Below are 20801 nucleotides of genomic sequence, written 5' to 3'. Positions count from 1 at the left end.
ATAAGTAAGGTCAATTTTGCTTAAAACGGCCGAAAACATAACAAAATTAGAAAGATAAAAAAACATCGATGTTTGCTCTTGGTAATCGATGATCGCTACAGGCAGAATATATCGATAATTATCGATTTTATCGATAAAATCGCCCAGCACTGCTTGTATTATAATATCATTCAAACAAGTGTTATTGGTGTTCATGTTTTTCATCGCTGATTTACTTCAATTTTTCCCACTTATATGTTTATGCATAATTGAAAGTTTATATTTGTTGGAATCCATTACATCTCTGTCCGATCATCTGTATTCAAAAGTGATTTTTAGGTCCAACCATTCGTAGATTTTACAATGCTTATCAATGAACTTCTAGACGATTGTTTACTCACCATTTTTGGTTTCATAAATGAATTGGATGATTTAGTAAACTGCTATAAAGGTAAGTCTGTTTCAAGAAAATCTTGTTCTTTTTGATTTTAATTAATAGAATATTAACTATAATCATGATTCATGAAAAGTGATATCGATTAGATACCGAGGCCAGTGAAAATGTATTCTACTAACTACTTTATATGTTAATACATAGACAAATGACTTTGGAAAGCTCATTAATGATCTTCGCCCATGGATTATCTTTAGTAGCTTTTAGTAGTTGTTAGTCAACTGATATTCACTAGCCAATTATTCAGTTAAATTCTTGTTTGTTTCTTAGTTTTGAGTTATCGAATACTAGTTTTTGTTAATCACATTACGCCAAACAATACTTCTATGTACAGCTATGTGCTAGCAGCAGCCAACTTTATAAGATCTTATGTATAACACAAACGATTCAAGATTATTCACTTTTGCTTTTTTATTCTTAATTTGAGACTTTTTCTTGTTTTAATAAGATACACCTCTGAATCAAATACTCTGATCTGACAAGTTAAAAGTAATTCAGCTACATCGATTACTACAACATCTGAATATGGCTATAAAAATGTGATGATTACATGATAGATACATCTGTCTGAAGTATTATATCTGTATACTTACACAAATTTTACTTATTTAGTAATTTAATAAAAATTCTTATTACAGTATGCAACAAATGGAGCCAATTAATTAATGAACGAACTAGAAAAGTTAAATATTTGGTTGGTAAGGAACAAATTTTATAATTTTTTATTCTCGTTGTGAATGCATAATTTCCTCATTCAGGCAATTTATATTTTCAGAACATAATGATAGGCGGCATTATGGACCATTTCCAAATTACCCGTTTGATATTGTTTATTATCGAACAGAGGAACCAGTCGATGGAACTTGTTTGAGCATTTTATTTCCCAATCTAATGGTTTGTTGAATGATGAGACCTTTATTGTTGGCCAACTTTTCATTTTCTTATATTTCTTATTACCTCAGATTGCCGACTTTTCGGCTGTAATCCGTAAGAAAGTAAAACACGAAGAAATCGCTACATTCGTCAAAAATATAAAATCTTGCAAAGGATTAATTTATCGACATGAACATAATTATCTCCGAGAAGAATTGATTTTCCAATACTGTGATGAACTCGAAATGGTCTCCACCAATTATTACATTGATCACTACATCGCAAAGAAAGATGTCAATATCAAACAATTGCAGCTGTGGAATTGTAAACTAGATAAATTCACGAAAAATGCACATAATTTTCCAAATCTTGAAAGACTACACATTGATTATGGTGATTATATTTATATATTAAAAAAATTTTGTTAATGAACATTTATCTTTCATGCTTAGGTGCAACAGATGGCTACTACAATGGCCTCAAATTGAGAAAACTTAAAATTCTTGAATTGTATGTAGTTCCTAATGAGTATGGAGGCATTTATTATGGTTTCAAGTTCATGGATTCGTTTCCAAATCTTCAAAGTGCACATATTTACTTGCGATTCCACCACATTTTTGTTGATGAGTCATGTAAACACGAATCTTTGCGAGATTTAGTCTTAGAATTTGTAAGTATCATTCGATTTGAAATTAATAAGTTTATTTGTGAAATATTCTTGCATTTCCAAATCAAACCTAATAAGAGAGTATTATCTTAAAAAAATTGTCTGAATTCATCTATATTAATTAACTAATTTGTATATGCACAGTATCTTTCTAATTATGACAGTTTCAACTGGAATGAATGGAAAAGCTTGTTTATGAAATATCCAAATCTTAAACATCTTGCACTGCGGAGCTTCAAGAACCTGAAAAATGAACATGTGCAGCAAGTGGTTCGCATTTTACCCAATTTAGTGCTATTTGTTGTTTGTGAATGTCCAAAAGTCACTCAAGAGGCTGCTCATTACATTCAAGATTATAATAGACTACATGGACGGACAATCAAGTTTTATTTTGATGATAATTACCATGATATCCAATCAGATTGGCCTTATTTATCAACCAAGCGTGAAAAAATAAGTCAAGGTTTTGATTTCATGAAAAATTGTTTTCTTAAAGATTTTCGTAGCCTTTCTACTTTTTTAATTCCCAATGAGAACTAAATAATAACTGTAACCATTTATCTATTAATATTGATATCTTTAATAAACAATATTGCTCAGTACTATGACGACTGTTTTAAACAAAAAGTAAGTTGATCAGAATCATAAAATCTTATTCAAGTTTAAACCAACTCAGCCATATCGATTAATCTCTTCAGTGCTTTAGTATCTGAAAATGGGTGTGATGATATTATGATTTGAACGTCTGATTGAACGTTTGAACATATTTGATTAAACGTGAACACGTTTAATTACCTTGCGTTGATTTTGAAGGAAATTGAATAATCATTAAGCAAATCAACAGGAAATTTATTTTGATTAAAATTCCAATGTAGTTTGCTTAATATTGATCTTGTAATAATCTTATTACCATAGATTGGTGACTTCTGATCGAATCCGTGAAAAAGTAAAATTCGAAGAAATCGTTACATTGGTCAAAATATAAAATCTTAAAAAGCAATAATTCATGGCTTTTATCACAGAGTAGAAATATTATAATTTTCCAATATTTTGAGAAACTCGAAATGGTAGACAAATGCAACCCCAAGATGCAAAAATGAAAGACACTTTTAGCTTTTCAATTTTAATGCTTAATAAAAACTTGTACATATAAATTCAACGCATTAGTTGATCAATTTCACAATAAAAGAATCGAAAATTACTGCTGGATTTGTCAAGGAGTATTTTCATATTATGGCTACATGTATATTTAAAAGCATCGCTATTTCAACTAATATATTGGATTAACAACCGTCAACCGCTTTCTCGATAAAAACGCCTTGATTTTGCTGATATTATTCCATCTATCGTTTGATTCTATGATTAAACCAAAACTTGAAAGACTCACGAGGAGAACAAATAAATAAAGTAATCTTTAATCGTGATGAATGCAATCGGATGAAATGACATTGGATAGCTTTCAATTTGTTCGTAGCGGTTGCATTGAGAACAAGTCTTATATAATTTGCTTCTTTCTTCAAGAACCGCTCTGACTGCCCGATCTATTCCGTCCAGACAAAAGCCCATCTCAGCGCAAGAATAAGTTGCCCGTTGTAAAAACATTTTCTTGCTTTTCTCGATGAACATGTGATGAACCAATAACCGTATAGTATTGAAATAACGCTGGTTACTAACATGAATATAAAATTTGTCAGTTTTCTTGATGTTAATCATAAAGTTGCAAAATACTCTTATGTATCCCTTAATTGTATTTACTGAACCAAAAAAGACAATACTATCATCAAATAAATGGTCATAAATGTAGCTGAAATACTTTGCAATCTCAATCGTATGAATATGACTTGACAAAAGTGAATTATCCGTCATCTTAAGATCACAGTAAGAATAATGAACGGTAGTTACAGATTGAGTTGACTTGTTGAGATCATCCAAATAAACTAAGGGTGCATCTCGAGATTGAAGCGAATAGTTGGTCGTAAATGAAGAGCGTAATAATTCGTAGACGTAATAGACGGCAAAATAAAAAATGACTAAAATTATGATCCCAAATTGCCCACAATCAAGTGTTTTGTTATACCTTTGAAAGGCCAAGGTAAACTCTTCTCACGAACTAAATGAATGTAAACTCCCAGGGTGAACAAGAAACCAATTAAAATGTAAAAATTGAGTTGGATTATTTGGAAACTGGTCAAGATTCCGGGATATTTTGATTTAACTGCAGTTTCAGTGTAAAGATTGACGAAATCAGTGTACATCATTGAACTGAAACTCATATTTTCTGCAATCAATGAAAAACGATCCAATGTTTCAGCAGGGAATGAAGCATCATTGAGACCAGATTGAATTGACTGAAGAAAAGGTGTTGAACAAATGGACGAATGACAAAAGTCACTCTGATCGAGATCACCTCTAATCCATTCAATCGGTACTTTCCCAAGCGTGATTGATCCTAAGATTTTAAAGGCGTCAAATGTGGATTGGGCTTGCTGTTTTTCATTGGAACGATTATGATAGATTAATCTCAAAGATCCGTTGAAAGGGATGTTAAATTTCATTGTTAAATACAAATACTTAAGTTATACAACACTAAGTTGACGAGTAATTACTGGTTGATAAGAGGCCAAAACTAAACTAAATGATAGACTCCAATTTCAATTGATTTAAAGGTTTTAGTGAATGTTATTCAATGAAACGATTAACTCTTCATTTTCCAATAAAAACAGTTATAATTTTATCATTGAACAATTAAAATTCATCAATAATTGAATTTATATTGTCGATTGAACGTCTAGTAATTAGTTGAAGGATAAAGGATTGTTTTAGTTGAATTTTTATAGATTTCCTTATTTATCATTTTTTGTGATTTAGCAATATTATTATCGTCTGTAACGACGTCTTTTTTAGTTATGGACATCAAGAGTTTTGTCAAAATAAAATAAAAGCCTTACTTTGACCGAGAAGAAAGATATTTGGAAAGAAAACAAAATTGGAAGAAACACAGAAACACCTTTTTTAAACACGCTGATATTTCGCTTTTGATATGAATTCGTTGTTGACTATTATTGATAAAAAGTATCATCCTACACCTAGAAGTAGTCTTCAGTAACATTGTATCACTTTATTTGCAATTCTTCAGTTCGCGCATTCGTTCAAAAGTTAATTTGCCTGTGAAATCGATCATCTTTGTTTAGTAATATTAGTAAATTTGTAAAATAATCAAAAGTCTGAAATTTCATGCAAACATTTTATTTCCATACTGCAAAAAATATTCAGTAAGTTTTAGCGCTGTCAAACTGATCATTTACTACATATGGTAGCTCAAAATATGCCAAGTTGCTCCAAATAGCCTAATATTGACAAGCTTGATTATAATCTGCTAACCAAAGCTGAGAAATGAAAGACACTTTTAGCTTTTCAACTTTAATGCTTAATAGGAACTTGTTGTACATATAAATTCAACACATTATTTGATCAATCATAACAATGAAAGACTAGAAAATTACTAATGGATTAAAAAAAATATGTGAGCCTCCAAGTGGTTTGGATGAGGCATTATTCAAAAGCGTTGTTAATTCAAGTATTAATAATAAGCTCTCATTGGCTGAACGACCGTCAACCGCTTTCTCCACAGAAATATCATAGATTCATAAAATTTAATCGAATCGTGCATTTATAAAATCTGAATTTTAATTTTCAATAAAAATTTGTTTAAAACTAAACGATGTCCATTTCCATTCAAAGATGAAGAGTTACAATAATAAGTAATGCTCAAAGATTTGTGATCCGGAATATCAGTGTAAGTGTCAGCGTCAATCTTATTAGAGGGATAAGATGTAAAGCTCGTAATTTGAAAAATTTGATTGAAATAAGATGCTAAGTGTTACATGAAGAAGTTAACTCTAATGCTTTGATTCTTATTGAGGTGAATTATTCTCATACACCAAATGAAAAGTGAGAAAGTTTCGTTTGCATAGCCTTTTAAAATTTTCTCAAAGTAGACCATTTGTGGTCAATAAGTTAAAAAGTTTCTTAATAAAGGCTCTGACTTTTTAGAGCTCATTTTTCAATAAGTCAGTTTTGACAAATTGATTTGAGCAAAGTTTGGTAGATAAATATCGGATCCGGGATCCGATTTCATTTTAGCTTTTTTTCTATTTAGAAATCTCAAATTCAAAACTCTTGAAATGTCATTTAATCAAGTGTTATTTCTGTTAATTGTTTTTACTAATTAACTCCTTAATTTTTCCCAATTATATGTTATTTTGCATAGATAACTGAAGTTTATATTTGTTGGAATCAATCTCATCTCTAGATCGGATCATTTGTATTTAAAAGTGATTTAAGCGTTAGTTGTACAATGTTTCTCAATGAACTTCCAGAGGAATGTTTACTCATCATTTTTGATCTGATAAATGAATTGGATGATTTAGTGAACTGCTACAAAGGTAAGTCTGTTTAAACAAATCATGTCCTTTTCTCGTTATATAATAAAAGAGAAACATATGCACAAGACTTTGAACAAGACTTTGAAAGATGAAATGTTTTTTCCAATATAGATTATCTTTCAGTGCTTATTTGGCTGATATTCATCAGTCAACTATCATGTTAGATTCTCGTTTGCTCTCTGGTGGAAGTTATCTAATACTAGTTTTTTGTCAATATTTCAGAAAACAATATTCACTATTTAATAGCCCAAACGATTCAGGATGATTCACTTTTGCTTTTTTATTCATTGTTTGAGGCTTTTTCTCTGAATCAGAGACTGATCTGATTCACGGTATAAGCCATTCGACTATATCGAATAAAATCAGTGTGAAAGCATCTGAATGTGGATCATAACAATGGGATGAATGATATTTGCATATTTTTATAAATTTTTAATTATGTTGTGTTGATAGTGAAGCCAATTACATAATCATCGAGCAAACCAACAGAAAATTCAGTAATTCATAATATAAAAAATTTCTTTACAGTATGCTGCAAATGGAGCCATTTAATTGTGGAGCGAACTAGAAAGGTTAAATATTTGATTGGTAAGAAGAAAATTATTTTCAATACTTATTCTCATCGTGATCAGATTTACTCTTAAACAATTTATATTTGCAAAACATAAAGGTGATTGGGTAGATAGGGAGCCATTTCCAAGTTATCCGTTGAATCGTGTTTATTATCGAACAGAGGAACCAATTGATGGAACTTGTTTGGACACATTATTTGCAAATCTAATGGTTTGTTGAATAATTTAACTTCTATTGTTGGCCAACTTTTCATTTTCTTATATTTCTTATTACCTTAGGTTGCCGACTTTTGTACAAAATTCTGTAAAAAAGTAGGTTATGAAGATATTGTTGCATGGGTCAAAAAGATAAAATCTTTGAAAGGAATAATTGGCTCATTCTATAAAGGGGATAAATCAATTTTCCAATATTGTGATCAACTCGAAATGGTAGCCACGAGTTGCGAATGGTACATTGAGCCGTGCTTAAAAAAGAATGGTGCCGGCATCAAACAATTGGAAATTTGGGGTTGTAGTCTAGATACATTCATGGAAGATGCCGAATATTTTCCAAATCTTGAAAGACTGTTCATTTGTCATAGTGAAGGTGACTTAGAAATACTTTTTGGAGTAATTTTTGATTATTGAAATTCATCTTTTCATTCTCAGACTGGCCAGCTGGCTACTACACAAATGGTGCCATATTAACCAGACTCAAAATAGTTGGACTGTCCTTAAATAATTATAGTCATTACATTTATCATGGTTTCAAGTTCATTAATTCATGTCCAAACTTAAAAAGTGCACATATTAGATTGTACTCTAATCACATTTGTGTTGATGAATCAATGAAACACGAATCTTTGCAAGATTTGGTTTTACAATTTGTAAGTGTGTGTTTTATGTATTTGTTTAGTTGTGGAATATTTTTAAAATTTCAAAATCAAACACAATAAGAGTATCATGACATAATGACAAAAGTATCATAATTCAACTTTATTAATTAAATAATTTTTATATGCACAGTATTCGGATGATATCTGCTGGAATCAATTGAAAGAATTGCTCAAGAAGTATCCAAATCTTAAACATCTTGCACTGAGAGAATGCAATAGCCTGAGAAATGAAACTATGCTGCAATTGATTAACATTTTACCCAATTTGGTGTTATTCGATGTTCGTGGTTGTCGTAAAGTCACTCAAGAGGCTGCTAATTATATTCAAAATTATAATATACAACATGGACGGACAATAAAATTTTATTTTGATGGAAATTACCATAAAATTCAATCAGACTGGCCTCAATTGTCCACTAAGTGGGAAATAATAAGTCAAGGTTTTGATTTCATGAAACATTGTTTTCTTAAAGATTTTGATGATCTTCCTACTTTCTTGATTCCCAGTGAGGACTAAATAATTCAATGAGACCATTTATCTATAGTTACATGTATATTCAATACACAATATTTAATCACAATATGTATCAGGAAGATAACTCAAAAGGGAATAAAAATACGGACAATTAACACTATTTCATTGTCAACTTAAATTAAGAGATAAATAACCGATAGGCTTAATTTTCAAGCACATTAATCGAATCTGAACTTAAATACAATCACGATCTGTTTAAAATTGAATGATACCAAATGTGTTGACTATTATTTATATTTAAGGAATTGTGATATCAGTGTAAGTATCATTAAAGATTGTTCAACACAAGTCATAATGATCCATTTTCCGGCAACATTATACTCTTATCAACTTTTAAAAGGAAAATACAGTAAAATCTCGGAAAGGTTGTATGAAATTTAGCAACGCCATCTTTGGGATTTAAGATTTTCCCCGCTTTTACAATGCAATTATGTTAATAACTTCAAAGAGTTGCACAAACAATATCGCTAGGCGGCCGGACCGCTCACAACCTTTGCGAGGTTTTAATGTAATCAGGGCTTTAAAAGTTTCAACCTTATCACAGGAATGAGAGGAAGAAAGTCAATATCTAATCAGAAATCCTCGATATGAAATAACAAGTCCAAAAAGATGCATTCATCTTCACTAAAAGTTAATCGCTGGAAGTAACATAGCGGTAAATTATTCTCATTTTGATGATCAAAAATTTATAAGATTTCACGATTCGATCAGAAATTTTGTTTGGATAACATTTGCAACTTTTTCTCAAAACAGACCATTTTCGGTCGATAAGTTCAAAAGATTTAGACTAAGTTTTGGTTCTGTAGCAATCATTTTTCAAACGGTCAATTTTGCAAACTGTTTTAATCTAAATTAAATTACTCTAAATTAGAGTCTCTAATCACTCATTTGAGCGAAGTTTGATAGATAAATATCGGATCTCGGATCCGATTTCATTTCAGCTCTTTTTCTATTTTGAAATCTCACATTCAAAACTCGTTCGTTAATTGAAATCTTCATGAAATATTACTTTACTAACAAAATTTATCAAAACTTTTAATGATAATTAAAAATTAATATTCTTAAAAATAAATTATTGAAGAAGATTCAAAATCCTGAATCCTGAGCCCTCCAAGTACATTGTAAAAGTTTTTGCATTCTAAAGGTCAAAATCTGTCATGAAATCTTATATTAATATCTTAATGAATATTTCAAAAATTCTCTATAACTCATATTTAAATTAAAATAAAAAGATATCAGATGCAGAGAATGATTCGGATGATGTTGATGAATGTGTTTACATTCATTTAGGACGAACAAGTCTTAGGACGAACAAGAAACCAATTAAAATTTAAACATTGAGTTGGATTACTTGGAAGCTGTTTAAGATTCCGGGATATTTTGATTTAGCTGCGGTGTCAGTGTAAAGGTTAATAAAACCACAATCATCAGTGGCCATCATTGAACTGAAACTCATGTTTTCTGGAACCAATGTAAAAAGTTCTATCGCCTCTACCGGGAACGAAGCATCCTTGAGGCCAGATTGATTGAAACGATTCATTTTCCAATAAAAATAATTGTACTACAGTTTTTTTTCTCTGATAATTTGAAATTAAAATAATTAAATGTAACCATTAATTTATTAGTATCTTCAATACAAACACTTTACCTATGGAAATACTTGAAAGATTTGTGATAAAAACAGAAGTGAAAATCTTGGAGACGATGAACGGAATCTTTTTTGACCAATTTATGAATGCTTTAATGCTTTAGTGATCTGATTCTTATAAACTCACTGACTTACTTGTTAGTGCATTAACCTTTGCTAAAAACGGTACTCGTAGCGGTTTCTTAGGGCTGAGTGTCCAATGGCAAAGAGTTTTGATCATCATTTGAGTTATTTTTAATACAATAGATGGCGTGTTTTGCTATCAACGCAACAACGAATCAAATCTCAATCCTTTCCTTTTGCAAAATTTAAAAGATTACTTAACAGTTTCTGTAAATCGTCGACTCTTTTCATATCTTTCTCTTTGACTTTCACCCACTCAAATTGTTCTTAACTTGAAATATTATTTATTAAATAGTGTCATTGCTTTTTAAATGTAATCGAAGTGTATTTGACTTTTTTTACCGTTAGTTTACTTCATTTTTTTCCATTTATATGTCCATTAGTTATTTTACAATGTTAATCAATGAACTTCCAGAGGAATGTTTACTCATCATTTTTGGTTTCATAAATGTATTGGATGATTTAATGGACTGCTATAAAGGTAAGTCTGTTTCAAGCAAATCCTTTTCTTTTTTATAATTGAAACAAAAGTAAGTTACACATCTTAATCATGGAATCTGATCTGATTCAAGTTGAAAGCCATTTCAGCTATATTGATTAATTTCAGTGCTGAAGCATCCGACTGTGGATTAAATCAATGTGATCAATATTATAATTTGACTGGTCAAAGTTTATTTTTACTAACGTTAATTGTGTTATGTTAATAGTGAAGCAATTAAATAAGTATTAAGCAAACCAACAGAAAATTTAGTAATTTGTTTAAAATTTCATTACAGTATGCAGTCAATGGAGTCGTTTGATTTTAGAGCGAACTAGAAAAGTTAAATATTTGTTTGGTAAGACTCAAATTTTTATCAATACTTATTCTCATTATGAAAAAAACCTTCTCATTTAAGCAATTTATAATTTCATAACATCAAGATTGTCGTGATGAAGACCCTCCAAGTTATCCGTTTGATTATGTTTATTATTCGCTATATGAACCAGTGGATTTAACTTTTTTGAGCACATTATTTCCTGATCTAAAGGTTTGTTGAATGATTTTTATTTGTTTACTGAATATTCATTTTGTACCTGGTAATATATCTTATTATCTTAGATTGTCGAGTTCTCTTTCGGCTTTTGTGAAAGATCAAATCCTGAAGATATCGTTGAATGTGTCAAAAAGATGAAATCTCTAAAAGGATTAATGCATCCCTTTTATGCTAAAGAAGAAGCAATTTTCCAATATTGTAATGATCTTGAAATGGTATCCACCGATTGCATTGAGCCATGCATGGAAAAGAAAGGTGTCAATATTAAACAACTGCACCTTAGGAGTGATCCCTTTTCTTCATTCATGGAAAAAGAACATTATTTTCCAAATCTTGAAAGATTATTGCTGAAAACAGAGGATGGTGATTTTTAAATACTTTTTTGATTAATTTTTGATAATGACATTCATCTTTTATCCTCAGGCCCAAGACTCGAATACGATGGACCCACATTCGAAAGACTTAAAATAGTTGAATTTTTCACATTGGATTGCACCACGCTTGAAGATTACGATGATCCACGCTTTTATGGTTTCCAGTTCATGGATTCATGTCCAAACTTACAGAGTGCTAAACTTTTCTTGGACTACAATCGATTTTTTGTTGATGAAACCCTAAAACACGAATCTTTGCAAGATTTAGTCATAACATTTGTAAGTATTATTTGACTCAAAATGTATTTGTAAAATATTCTTGAGATTTTTTCATCCAAAAAATATCTAAATTCATCTATATTAATCAACTAATTTTTGTGTTAATTAATGCACAGTATGAACAATACTATACAGATAGTATCAACTGGGATGATTTTAAAATATTGTTCATGAAATATCCAAATCTTAAACATCTTGCACTGAGGAAATGCAATAGCCTGGAAAATGAAGCCGTGCTGCAATTGATTAACATTTTACCCAATTTGATATTATTTGATGTTCGTGGTTGTCCAAAAGTCACTCAGGAGGCTGCTAATTATGTTCAAGATTATAATAGACTACATGGACGATATATCAAGTTTTATTTTGATGGTAATTACCATGAAATTGAATCAGATTGGCCTCATTTATCCACTGAATATAAAATAATAGGTCAAGGTTTTGATTTCATGAAACATTGCTTCCTTGTGAGCTCTCCTACTTTCTTAATCCCTAGTGAGCACTGAATCACCTTTGAGTATAATTTGCTGTTGGTATCTTCAACACACAATATGCATTCATAATATTATTCATTTTGAAAAAATGACCGATTCTTACAATTTCAATCGAACAAATCTGAATTTTAATTTTCAATAAAATTTTTTTTAAAATCTAACGATGTTCATGTCAATTCCAAGTTCAAGAGATCAACAGAGATTTTAACAGAATAAGTGATTCCCTATGTCATTAAAGAGAAGAAGCAAATTGTTAGAGTAGATCAAACAAGATTAATTTAAATTTACTTTCGTAAAAACATTTACCATTGAAATACCGCAACTGAGGCCAGATATTTTTGTAGATTTCATGATCTAAGCTGATTAATTCATTGCCAGATAAATTAACTTCGGTCTAGATGGCAACCCTTGAAACATATTGACTTGGATATTCTAAACTATTGTCACTCAAATCCAAGTACCAAAGTTGATCATTTGTTCAGGTAATTCATCTCTCGGCATTGACTATTCAAAGATGTGGTGATAAGTTAACTCTAATGCTTTGAGTCTTATTGAGGTGAATTATTCCCATGCACCAAATGATAAATGAGAAAGTTTTGTTTGGATAGCCTTTGAAAATTTCCCAAATCAGACCATTTGGTCAGCAAGTTAAAAAGTTTCTTAATAAAAGCTCTGACTTTTTAGAGCTCATTTTTAAAGTCAGTTTTGACAAATTGATTTTAATCTAAACTAAATTACTCTTATCATCAATTTGACAAGTTTGTGATAGATAAATATCGGATCCGGGATCCGATTTCATTTTTAGCTTTTTTTCTATTGAGAAATCTCAAATTCAAAAAACCGTTTGTAACTTGAAATATCATCCAAACAAGTGTTATTTCTGTTTATGTTTTTTACTAATTAATTCCTTAATTTTTCCCAATTATTTTATTTTGCATAGATAACTGAAGTTTATATTTGTTGGAATCAATCTCATCTCTAGATCGGATCATTTGTAATATTTAAAAGTGATTTAAGCGTTAGTTGTACAATGTTTCTCAATGAACTTCCAGAGGAATGTTTACTCATCATTTTTGGTCTGATAAATGAATTGGATGATTTAGTAAGCTGCTACAAAGGTAAGTCTGTTTTGAACAAATCATGACCTTTTCTCTACATATAATAAAAGAGAAACATATGCACAAGACTTTGAAACAACAGAAAATTTAGTAATTATTAAAAAATTTCTTTACAGTATGCAGCAAATGGAGCCGTTTAATTGAAGAGCGAACTAGAAAGGTTAAATATTTGCTTGGTAAGAAGAAAATTATTTTCAATACTTATTCTCATCGTGATCAGATTTACTCTTAAACAATTTATATTTGCAAAACATGAAGGTGATTGGCCAGATGAGGAGCCATCTCCAAGTTATCCGTTGAATCATGTTTATTATCGAACAGAGGAACCAATCGATGGAACATGTTTGAGTACATTATTTCCTAATTTAATAGTTCGTTGAATAATTTAACTTCTATTGTTGGCTGCTTATTAATTCTGTTATATTTATTACCTTAGGTTGCCGAATTTCTTGGGAAACTCTGTAAAAAAGTAGATCATGAAGATATTGTTACATTGGTCAAAAAGATAAAATCTTTCAAAGGAATAATTGATCATTTTTATAACAGGGATGAATCAGTTTTCCAATATTGTGATGATCTAGAAATGGTATCAACGGATTGCGTATGGGACATTGAGTCGTTCATAAAAAAGAAGGGTGCCGGCATCAAACAATTGCAACTGCGGAATTCTACTCTAGATAGCTTCATAAATGATGTCAAATATTTTCCAAATCTTGAAAGACTGTTCATTTGTGATTATGAAGGTGACTTAGAAATACTTTTTTTAAAATTTTTAATAATTGGAATTCATCTTTTATCCACAGAGTTTCCAGATGGCCTCGAGCCAGATGGTGCCATATTAAGCAGACTCAAAATAGTTGAACTGTCCTTAAATAATTATTGTAGTCACAATCATCAGGGTTTCAAGTTCATGAACTCATGTCGAAACTTACAAAGTGCTCATATTAGATTGGAATGTAATCACATTTCTGTTGGTGGACAATTAAAACATGAATCTTTGCGAGATTTAGTTTTAGAATGTGTAAGTATTTGTTTCATGTATTTGCTTGGTTGTGAATATTCTTAAAGTTTCTTTCAAAATCAAACAGTAAGAGACATCATGACAAAAGTATCTAAATTAAACTACAGTATATTAATAAATAATCTTTATATGCACAGCGTTTGAAGGATGTCGACTGGAATCAATTGAAAAAATTGCTCAAGAAGTATCCAAATCTTAAACATCTTGCACTGAGAGAATGCAATAGCCTGAGAAATGAAACTATGCTGCAATTGATTAACATTTTACCCAATTTGGTGTTATTCGATGTTCGTGGTTGTCGTAAAGTCACTCAAAAGGCTGCTGTTTATATTCAAGATTATAATAGACTACATGGACGATCAATCAAATTTTATTTTGATGGGAATTACCATGAAATTCAATCAGATTGGCCTCAATTGTCCACTAAGTGGGAAATAATAAGTCAAGGATTTGATTTCATGAAAAATTGTTTTCTTAAAGATTTTGATGATCTTCCTACCTTCTTGATTCCCAGTGAGGACTAAATAATTTAATGCAGCCATTTATCTATAGATACATGCATATTCAATACACAATACATGTATTTATTCACAATATGTATCAGGAAATTACTCGAAATATTATAATAGAATAAAAATACGGACAATTAGCACTATTTCATTGTCAACTTCAATTAAGAGATAAATAACCGATAGGCTTGATTTTAATTGAATTTCAAGAATATTAGTCGAATCAGAATTTGTGCCACATCAAAAGATTTCCATATCCGTTCAAAGATGACTATTACATATGCGCAAAGATTTATGATCAGGAATATCATGATTAATGCGCGTATTATTTCAGATGATTCAATACAAGCCATTAAATTTTTCGTTAGAATTTCACTTTAATCAATTGTTTAAAACTAAAATAATTATAATTTTTTGCAGCTTCAACCTTGTCACTCACTAGGGCAAGATCATTTATTCAAGAGAAGTTTAATTTAGTGAGATGAGAATCAGAAACGTGAACATTGCCTGACAATATAAGATAAAATGATTGAAATTCACAAGAATCGTGTTGAAAACGAAGAGGCTGAATCTTATGCTTTGATTTTTCTAGAGGTGAACTGTTCGTATTTTGTTTTTCACAAATTTTAAGGCTTACACCAACAGAAGTTTTTCTCAAAGCGGATCATTTACGGAAAGGTTAGGTTCGCAAATTTTACAACTAAAGTCTGATTCTGTTTACGAATTGAAGAGAATGAATAGTTTGTCATCTTAGCTGCACAATAACGCATATAATCCGCAGCTACAGATTGACAGAAAACGAGAGTAGAGAGAAAGAGGAAAATAAAATTTGACATTTTTCTTTTCTCTATTTTCAACACTTCAGGCTTTGTAAAAATTTCCGTTAGAATCCTTTCTGATTCACCAATTTTTTTCCAAAAAATTCGATGCTATGACTTTACATATTGTATGGATTTCATTTATTTAATTGAGTTACCAGTTGTATGGACATTGGATAATCAATTTGTTTTCTTTTGATGTCCAGGAAGTATTTGCTTGATGCGCATCATTTTGACCTTATGGTAACTAAGGTGAGAGAAGAAGCTTGATAAACAGAGTAATTAAATTGTTGAGCCTCTCGTTTGATTCACTTTCAATTGTGATTCTCAAAGAAAACAACAAACACTCAAAGAGAAAATCAGGCCAAACTGGATTATCAGTTATAATCAAGACCAGCACCAACATGATCGTAATTGATCTTCAACAATTAAAACCACATTCACCAGAGTGATTAAGGTAAATCTTCAAATGAGACGAAAAACTGTTAATCTCATGAAAATTCATATTCATAATTGTAATCAAATGATATTGCTAAATCACAAAAAATCGATAAAAAATGAAATCTATTAAAAATTCAAGCAAAACAGCCTTTTGTCTTTCCATTTAGTAGTCCAGATACTAGTTAAAATCGAAACCATTATTGATGAACTTTTAATTATTCAACATGTAATTAAAAAGCAATTGTTTTATTGGCAAATTAAGAGGTAATCGTTTCATTCATGAAAATTAAAACTCTATTTTTGATTGTCAGCAACAAATTTCATCAATAAAACTATCCAATCAATGGAAATTGAAGTCTATCATTTAATTGAGCTTTGGCCTCTCATCAATCACTCATTGCTCGTCTACAACAGTTTGGCATCAAACAACTAAGGTCCATAACAAATGAAATTGAATATTCCCTTTAACGGCTCCTTGAGTTTTATCTTTCATAACCGTTCTAGCGGAATAGATCGAGATCAATCTATTTTTGATACCTGGAAAACCTTAGGATCGATCACGCTTGGAAAAGTACCGATTGAATGGATTAGAGGTGATCGCGATCAGAATGACACTTGTCATTCATCCATTTGTTCAACACCTTTTCTTCTGTCAATTCAATCTGGCCTCAATGATGCTTCGTTCCCGGCAGAGGCGCTGGAACATTTTTCATTTGTTCCAGAAAACATGAGCTTCAGTTCAATGATGTACACTGACAACTGTGGTTTCGTCAACCTTTACACTGAAACTGCAGTCAAATCAAAATATCCCGGAATCTTGACCAGCTTTCAAATAATCCAACTCAATGTTTACATTTTAATTGGTTTCTTGCTCGCCCTCGGAGTTTACATTTATTTAGTTCGTGAGAAAAGTTTACCTTGGCCTTTAAAAGGCATAACAAAACACCTGATTGGTGGACAATTTGGGCTCATAGTTTTGGTCATTTGTTATTTTGCCGTCTTTTACGTCTACGAATTGTTACGCTCTTCATTCACGACCAACTATTCAATTCAATCTCGAGATGCACCTTTGGTTTACTTGAATGATCTCAACCAGTCAACTCAATCTGTAACTGCCGTTCATAATTTATACTGTGCTCGTAAGATGACGGATGATTCATCTTCGTCAAGTCGTATTAATACAGTTGAGGTTGACAAAGTGTTTAGCTATATTCATGAACATTTATTCGATGATAGAATCGTCTTTTTTTGTAACAGTAAATGCAATTAAGAATCAGAAGAGAATATTTTGCAACTTTATGATCAACATCAAGAACAATGATAACTTTTATATTGATGTTAGTAACCAGCGTTATTTCAATACTATACGGTTACTGGTTTATCACAAGTTCATCGAGAAGAGCAAGAAAGTGTTTCTGCAAAGGGCAACCTATTCTTGCGTTGAGATGGGCTATTGTTTTGACGCATTTGATCGCGCATTCGGAGCGGTTATTGAGAAAAGAGTAAAATTTTATAAAACTTGTGCTCAATGCAAACACTACGAGCAAATTGAAAGCTATCCAATGTCATTGCATCCGATTGCATTTATCACGATTAAAGATTTACTCTATCTTTTTGTTCTTCTGGTGTGTCTTTCAAGTTCCGTTTTAATAATTGAATTAATCCACTTATCTAATCGTGATTGGATTGAATAGTTGGTCGTAAATGAAGAGCGTAATAGTTAGTAGACGTAATAGACGCCAAATTAACAAATGACCAAAACTATGAGCCAAATTGTCCACCAATCAGGTTTTTGTTATACCTTTAGAAGGCCAAGGTATTTTTTTCTTACGAACTAAATGAATGTAAACTCTTAGGACGAACAAGAAACCAATTAAAATGTAAACATTGAGTTGGATTACTTGGAAACTGGACAAGATTCCGGAATACTTTGATTTATTAATAACTGCAGTGTCAGCGTAATGGTTGATAAAGCCACAGTCATCAGGGTACATCATTGAACTGAAACTCATGTTTTCTGGAACCAATGTAAAATTTTCCATCGCCTCTGCCGGGAACGAAGCATCATTGAGGCCAGATTGAATTGACTGGAGATAAGGTGGTGAACAAATGGATGAATGACAAGAGTCATTCTGATCAGGGTCACCGCTAATCCATTCAATCGGTACTTTCCGAAGCGTGATTGATCCTAAAATTTTAAAGACTTCACAGTTGGATTGGTCTTGCTGTTTTCCACTGTAACGATCATGATAGATTAATCTCAAAGATCCGTTGAAAGGAATGTTAAATTTCATTGTTAAATACAAATACTTAAGTTATACAACACTAAGGTGACGAGTAATTAGTAGTTGATAAGAGGCCAAAACTAAATTAAATGATAGACTCCAATTTCAAGGTTTCAGTGAATGTTATTGCATGAAACGATTAACTCTTCATTTTCCAATAAAAAAAATTATAATTTTATTATTGAATAATTAAAATTCATCAATAATGATTTCGAATTTTAATTGAATTTATATTTTCGATTGAACGTCTATTAATTAGTTAAAGGATAAATGATTGTTTTGTTTGAATTTTCAATAGATTTCCTTATTTATCATTTTTTGCGATTCAGCAATATTATCATCGTAACGACGCCATTTGTAGTTATTATAAACATCAAGAGTTTTGTCAATGAGTATTGTTATGATAAATTCGTTGTCGACTAATATCGATTAAAAGTATCATCGCTATAACTGACAGTAGTCTTCGGCAACATTGTAACACTTTATTTGCAATGTTACAGTTCGCGTTCAAAAGTTCATTCTCCTGTGAAATCTTTGTTTTGTAACATTAGTTTTAGTACATCTGTGATGTCTGAATTTTCATCCAAATATTTTATTCCCATACTGTAAGTTATATTCAGTAAGTTTGAGTGTTGGCAAACTGATCGTTCTCTAAATATTGTAGCTCGAAATATGCTAAATTGCTCCAAATTACCTAATATCGACAAGTTTGATTATAACTTGCTAACCAAAGCTGAAAAAAGACAGTTTTAGATTTTCAATTTTAATGCTTAATAGGAACTCGGTGTACATTCAATTCAACGCATCGGTTGATCAATTATAACAATGAAAGAAGCGGAAATTACTGCTAGATTTGTTAAAATTATGTGGTTTTTCGAGTGATTTGGATGTTGCATTATTTGCAAGCATTGTTGACTCAAGTAGTATTACATACAGTAGTAATACATTGGATGAACGACCGTCAACCGCTTTCTCGACAGAAATGTCTTGCTTCTACTGATGTTATTCCATTTGCAGTTTAATTCAATGATTAAAACGAAACCTGAAAGACTCACGAGAAGAACAAAAAGATAGAGTAAATCTTTAATCGTGATGAATGCAATCGGATGAAATGACATTGGATAGCTTTCAATTTGTTCGTAGAGTTTGCACTGAGCACAAGTTTTATATAATGCGCTTCTTTTCTCGAGAACCGCTCTGACTGCCCGATCAAATGCGTCAAAACAATAGCCCATCTCAACGCAAGAATAGATTACCCGTTGCAGAAACTTTTTCTTGCTCTTCTCGATGAACTTGTGATAAACCAGTAACCGTAAAGTATTGAAATAACGCTGATTACTAACATGAATGTAAAAGTTGTCAGTTTTCTTGACGTTGATCATTAAGTTGCAAAATATTCTTATGTAACCCTCAATAGAATTCACTGATCCAAAACGTACGATTCTATCATCGAATAAATGATCCTGGAAATAGCTAGAGAATTTTTCAATCGTAACTGTATCAATACGATTTGAATATTTTGTCATCTTGACAGCACAGTAACCATTATAATCTGCAGCTACAAGTTGAGTTGACTTGTTGAGATCATCCAAATAAACCAAAGGTGCATCTCGAGATTGAATCGAATAGTTGGTCGTAAATGAAGAGCATAATAATACGTAGACATAAAAGACGGCAAAATAACAAATGACCAAAACTATGAGCCCAAATTTTCCATAAATAAGCTGTTTTGTTATGCCTTTGAAAGGCCAAGGTAAACTTTTCTCACGAACTAAATGAATGTAAACTCCGAGTGCGAACAAGAAACCAATTAAAATGTAAACATTGAGTTGAATTACTTGAAAGCTGTTCAAGATTCCGGGATATTTTGATTTAACTGCAGTTTCTGTATAAAAGTTGACAAAACCACAATCATCAGTGACCATCATTGAACTGAAACTCATGTTTTCTGGAACCAATGTAAAAAGTTCCATTGCCTCTGCTGGGAATGAAGCATCATTGAGGCCAGATTGAATTGACTGGAGGTAAGGTGGTGAACAAATGGATGAATCACAAGTACCGTTCAAAGCGTTCTGATCAATAATCCATTCAATTGGTACTTTTCCAAGTGTAATTGCTGCATAAGTTTTTATTGTATCAAATGCAGATTGATCTTGATCTGTTTTGCTATAAATATCACGAAAGATTAATCTCAAGGATCCGTTGAAGGGAATATTCAATCTCATTGTAAAATATCTTAGTAATTGAACGCTTTGTG

General features: G+C 31.2%; 3 protein-coding genes across 5 annotated transcripts; all 3 read left to right on the top strand.

The window, feature by feature from the left end:
• The first annotated feature begins 131 nt into the window (after positions 1-131).
• LOC107360171 (uncharacterized) lies at positions 132-8496 on the top strand. Of its 3 annotated transcripts, XM_089266906.1 has the most exons (7): positions 143-430; positions 6244-6418; positions 6947-7006; positions 7089-7201; positions 7270-7576; positions 7639-7856; positions 7996-8496. In XM_089266906.1, exons 2-7 carry the CDS (start codon positions 6331-6333, stop codon positions 8380-8382), a joined length of 1173 nt encoding a protein of 390 aa, XP_089123032.1. In that variant the 5' UTR covers positions 143-430; positions 6244-6330; the 3' UTR covers positions 8383-8496. The 3 variants fall into 3 exon arrangements, with proteins under 3 accessions (XP_015782280.2, XP_089123032.1, XP_025017857.2); XM_015926794.3 differs by lacking the exons at positions 6244-6418; positions 6947-7006; positions 7089-7201; ... (1 more) ...; positions 7639-7856; positions 7996-8496 and adding exons at positions 1072-1131; positions 1209-1327; positions 1396-1699; positions 1759-1976; positions 2118-2581 and having other exon boundaries at positions 132-430; XM_025162089.2 differs by lacking the exons at positions 6244-6418; positions 6947-7006; positions 7089-7201; ... (1 more) ...; positions 7639-7856; positions 7996-8496 and adding exons at positions 1072-1131; positions 1209-1327; positions 1396-1699; positions 1768-1976; positions 2118-2581 and having other exon boundaries at positions 151-430.
• A 1832-nt stretch (positions 8497-10328) lies between these two features.
• Positions 10329-12513, top strand: LOC112539900 (uncharacterized). The gene is made up of 6 exons (XM_089267190.1): positions 10329-10652; positions 10948-11007; positions 11093-11199; positions 11271-11568; positions 11629-11858; positions 11975-12513. Exons 1-6 carry the CDS (start codon positions 10544-10546, stop codon positions 12362-12364), a joined length of 1194 nt encoding a protein of 397 aa, XP_089123316.1. The 5' UTR covers positions 10329-10543; the 3' UTR covers positions 12365-12513.
• Positions 12514-13196: 683 nt separating this feature from the next.
• Positions 13197-15141, top strand: LOC107371163 (uncharacterized). The gene is made up of 6 exons (XM_089267041.1): positions 13197-13470; positions 13587-13646; positions 13729-13841; positions 13907-14213; positions 14274-14491; positions 14629-15141. The coding sequence occupies exons 1-6, from the start codon at positions 13383-13385 to the stop codon at positions 15013-15015; spliced, it is 1173 nt and encodes a 390-aa protein (XP_089123167.1). The 5' UTR covers positions 13197-13382; the 3' UTR covers positions 15016-15141.
• Positions 15142-20801: the final 5660 nt, after the last annotated feature.

Source organism: Tetranychus urticae, chromosome 2, assembly GCF_039701765.1.
Source record: "Tetranychus urticae isolate SD_2017Ah chromosome 2, NJAU_TeUrti_SD_1.0, whole genome shotgun sequence".
In the NCBI taxonomy this organism is placed as follows: Eukaryota; Metazoa; Arthropoda; class Arachnida; order Trombidiformes; family Tetranychidae; genus Tetranychus; species Tetranychus urticae.
Note: the sequence above shows the minus strand (reverse complement) of the source record. Positions and strands in the feature narration are given on the sequence as shown.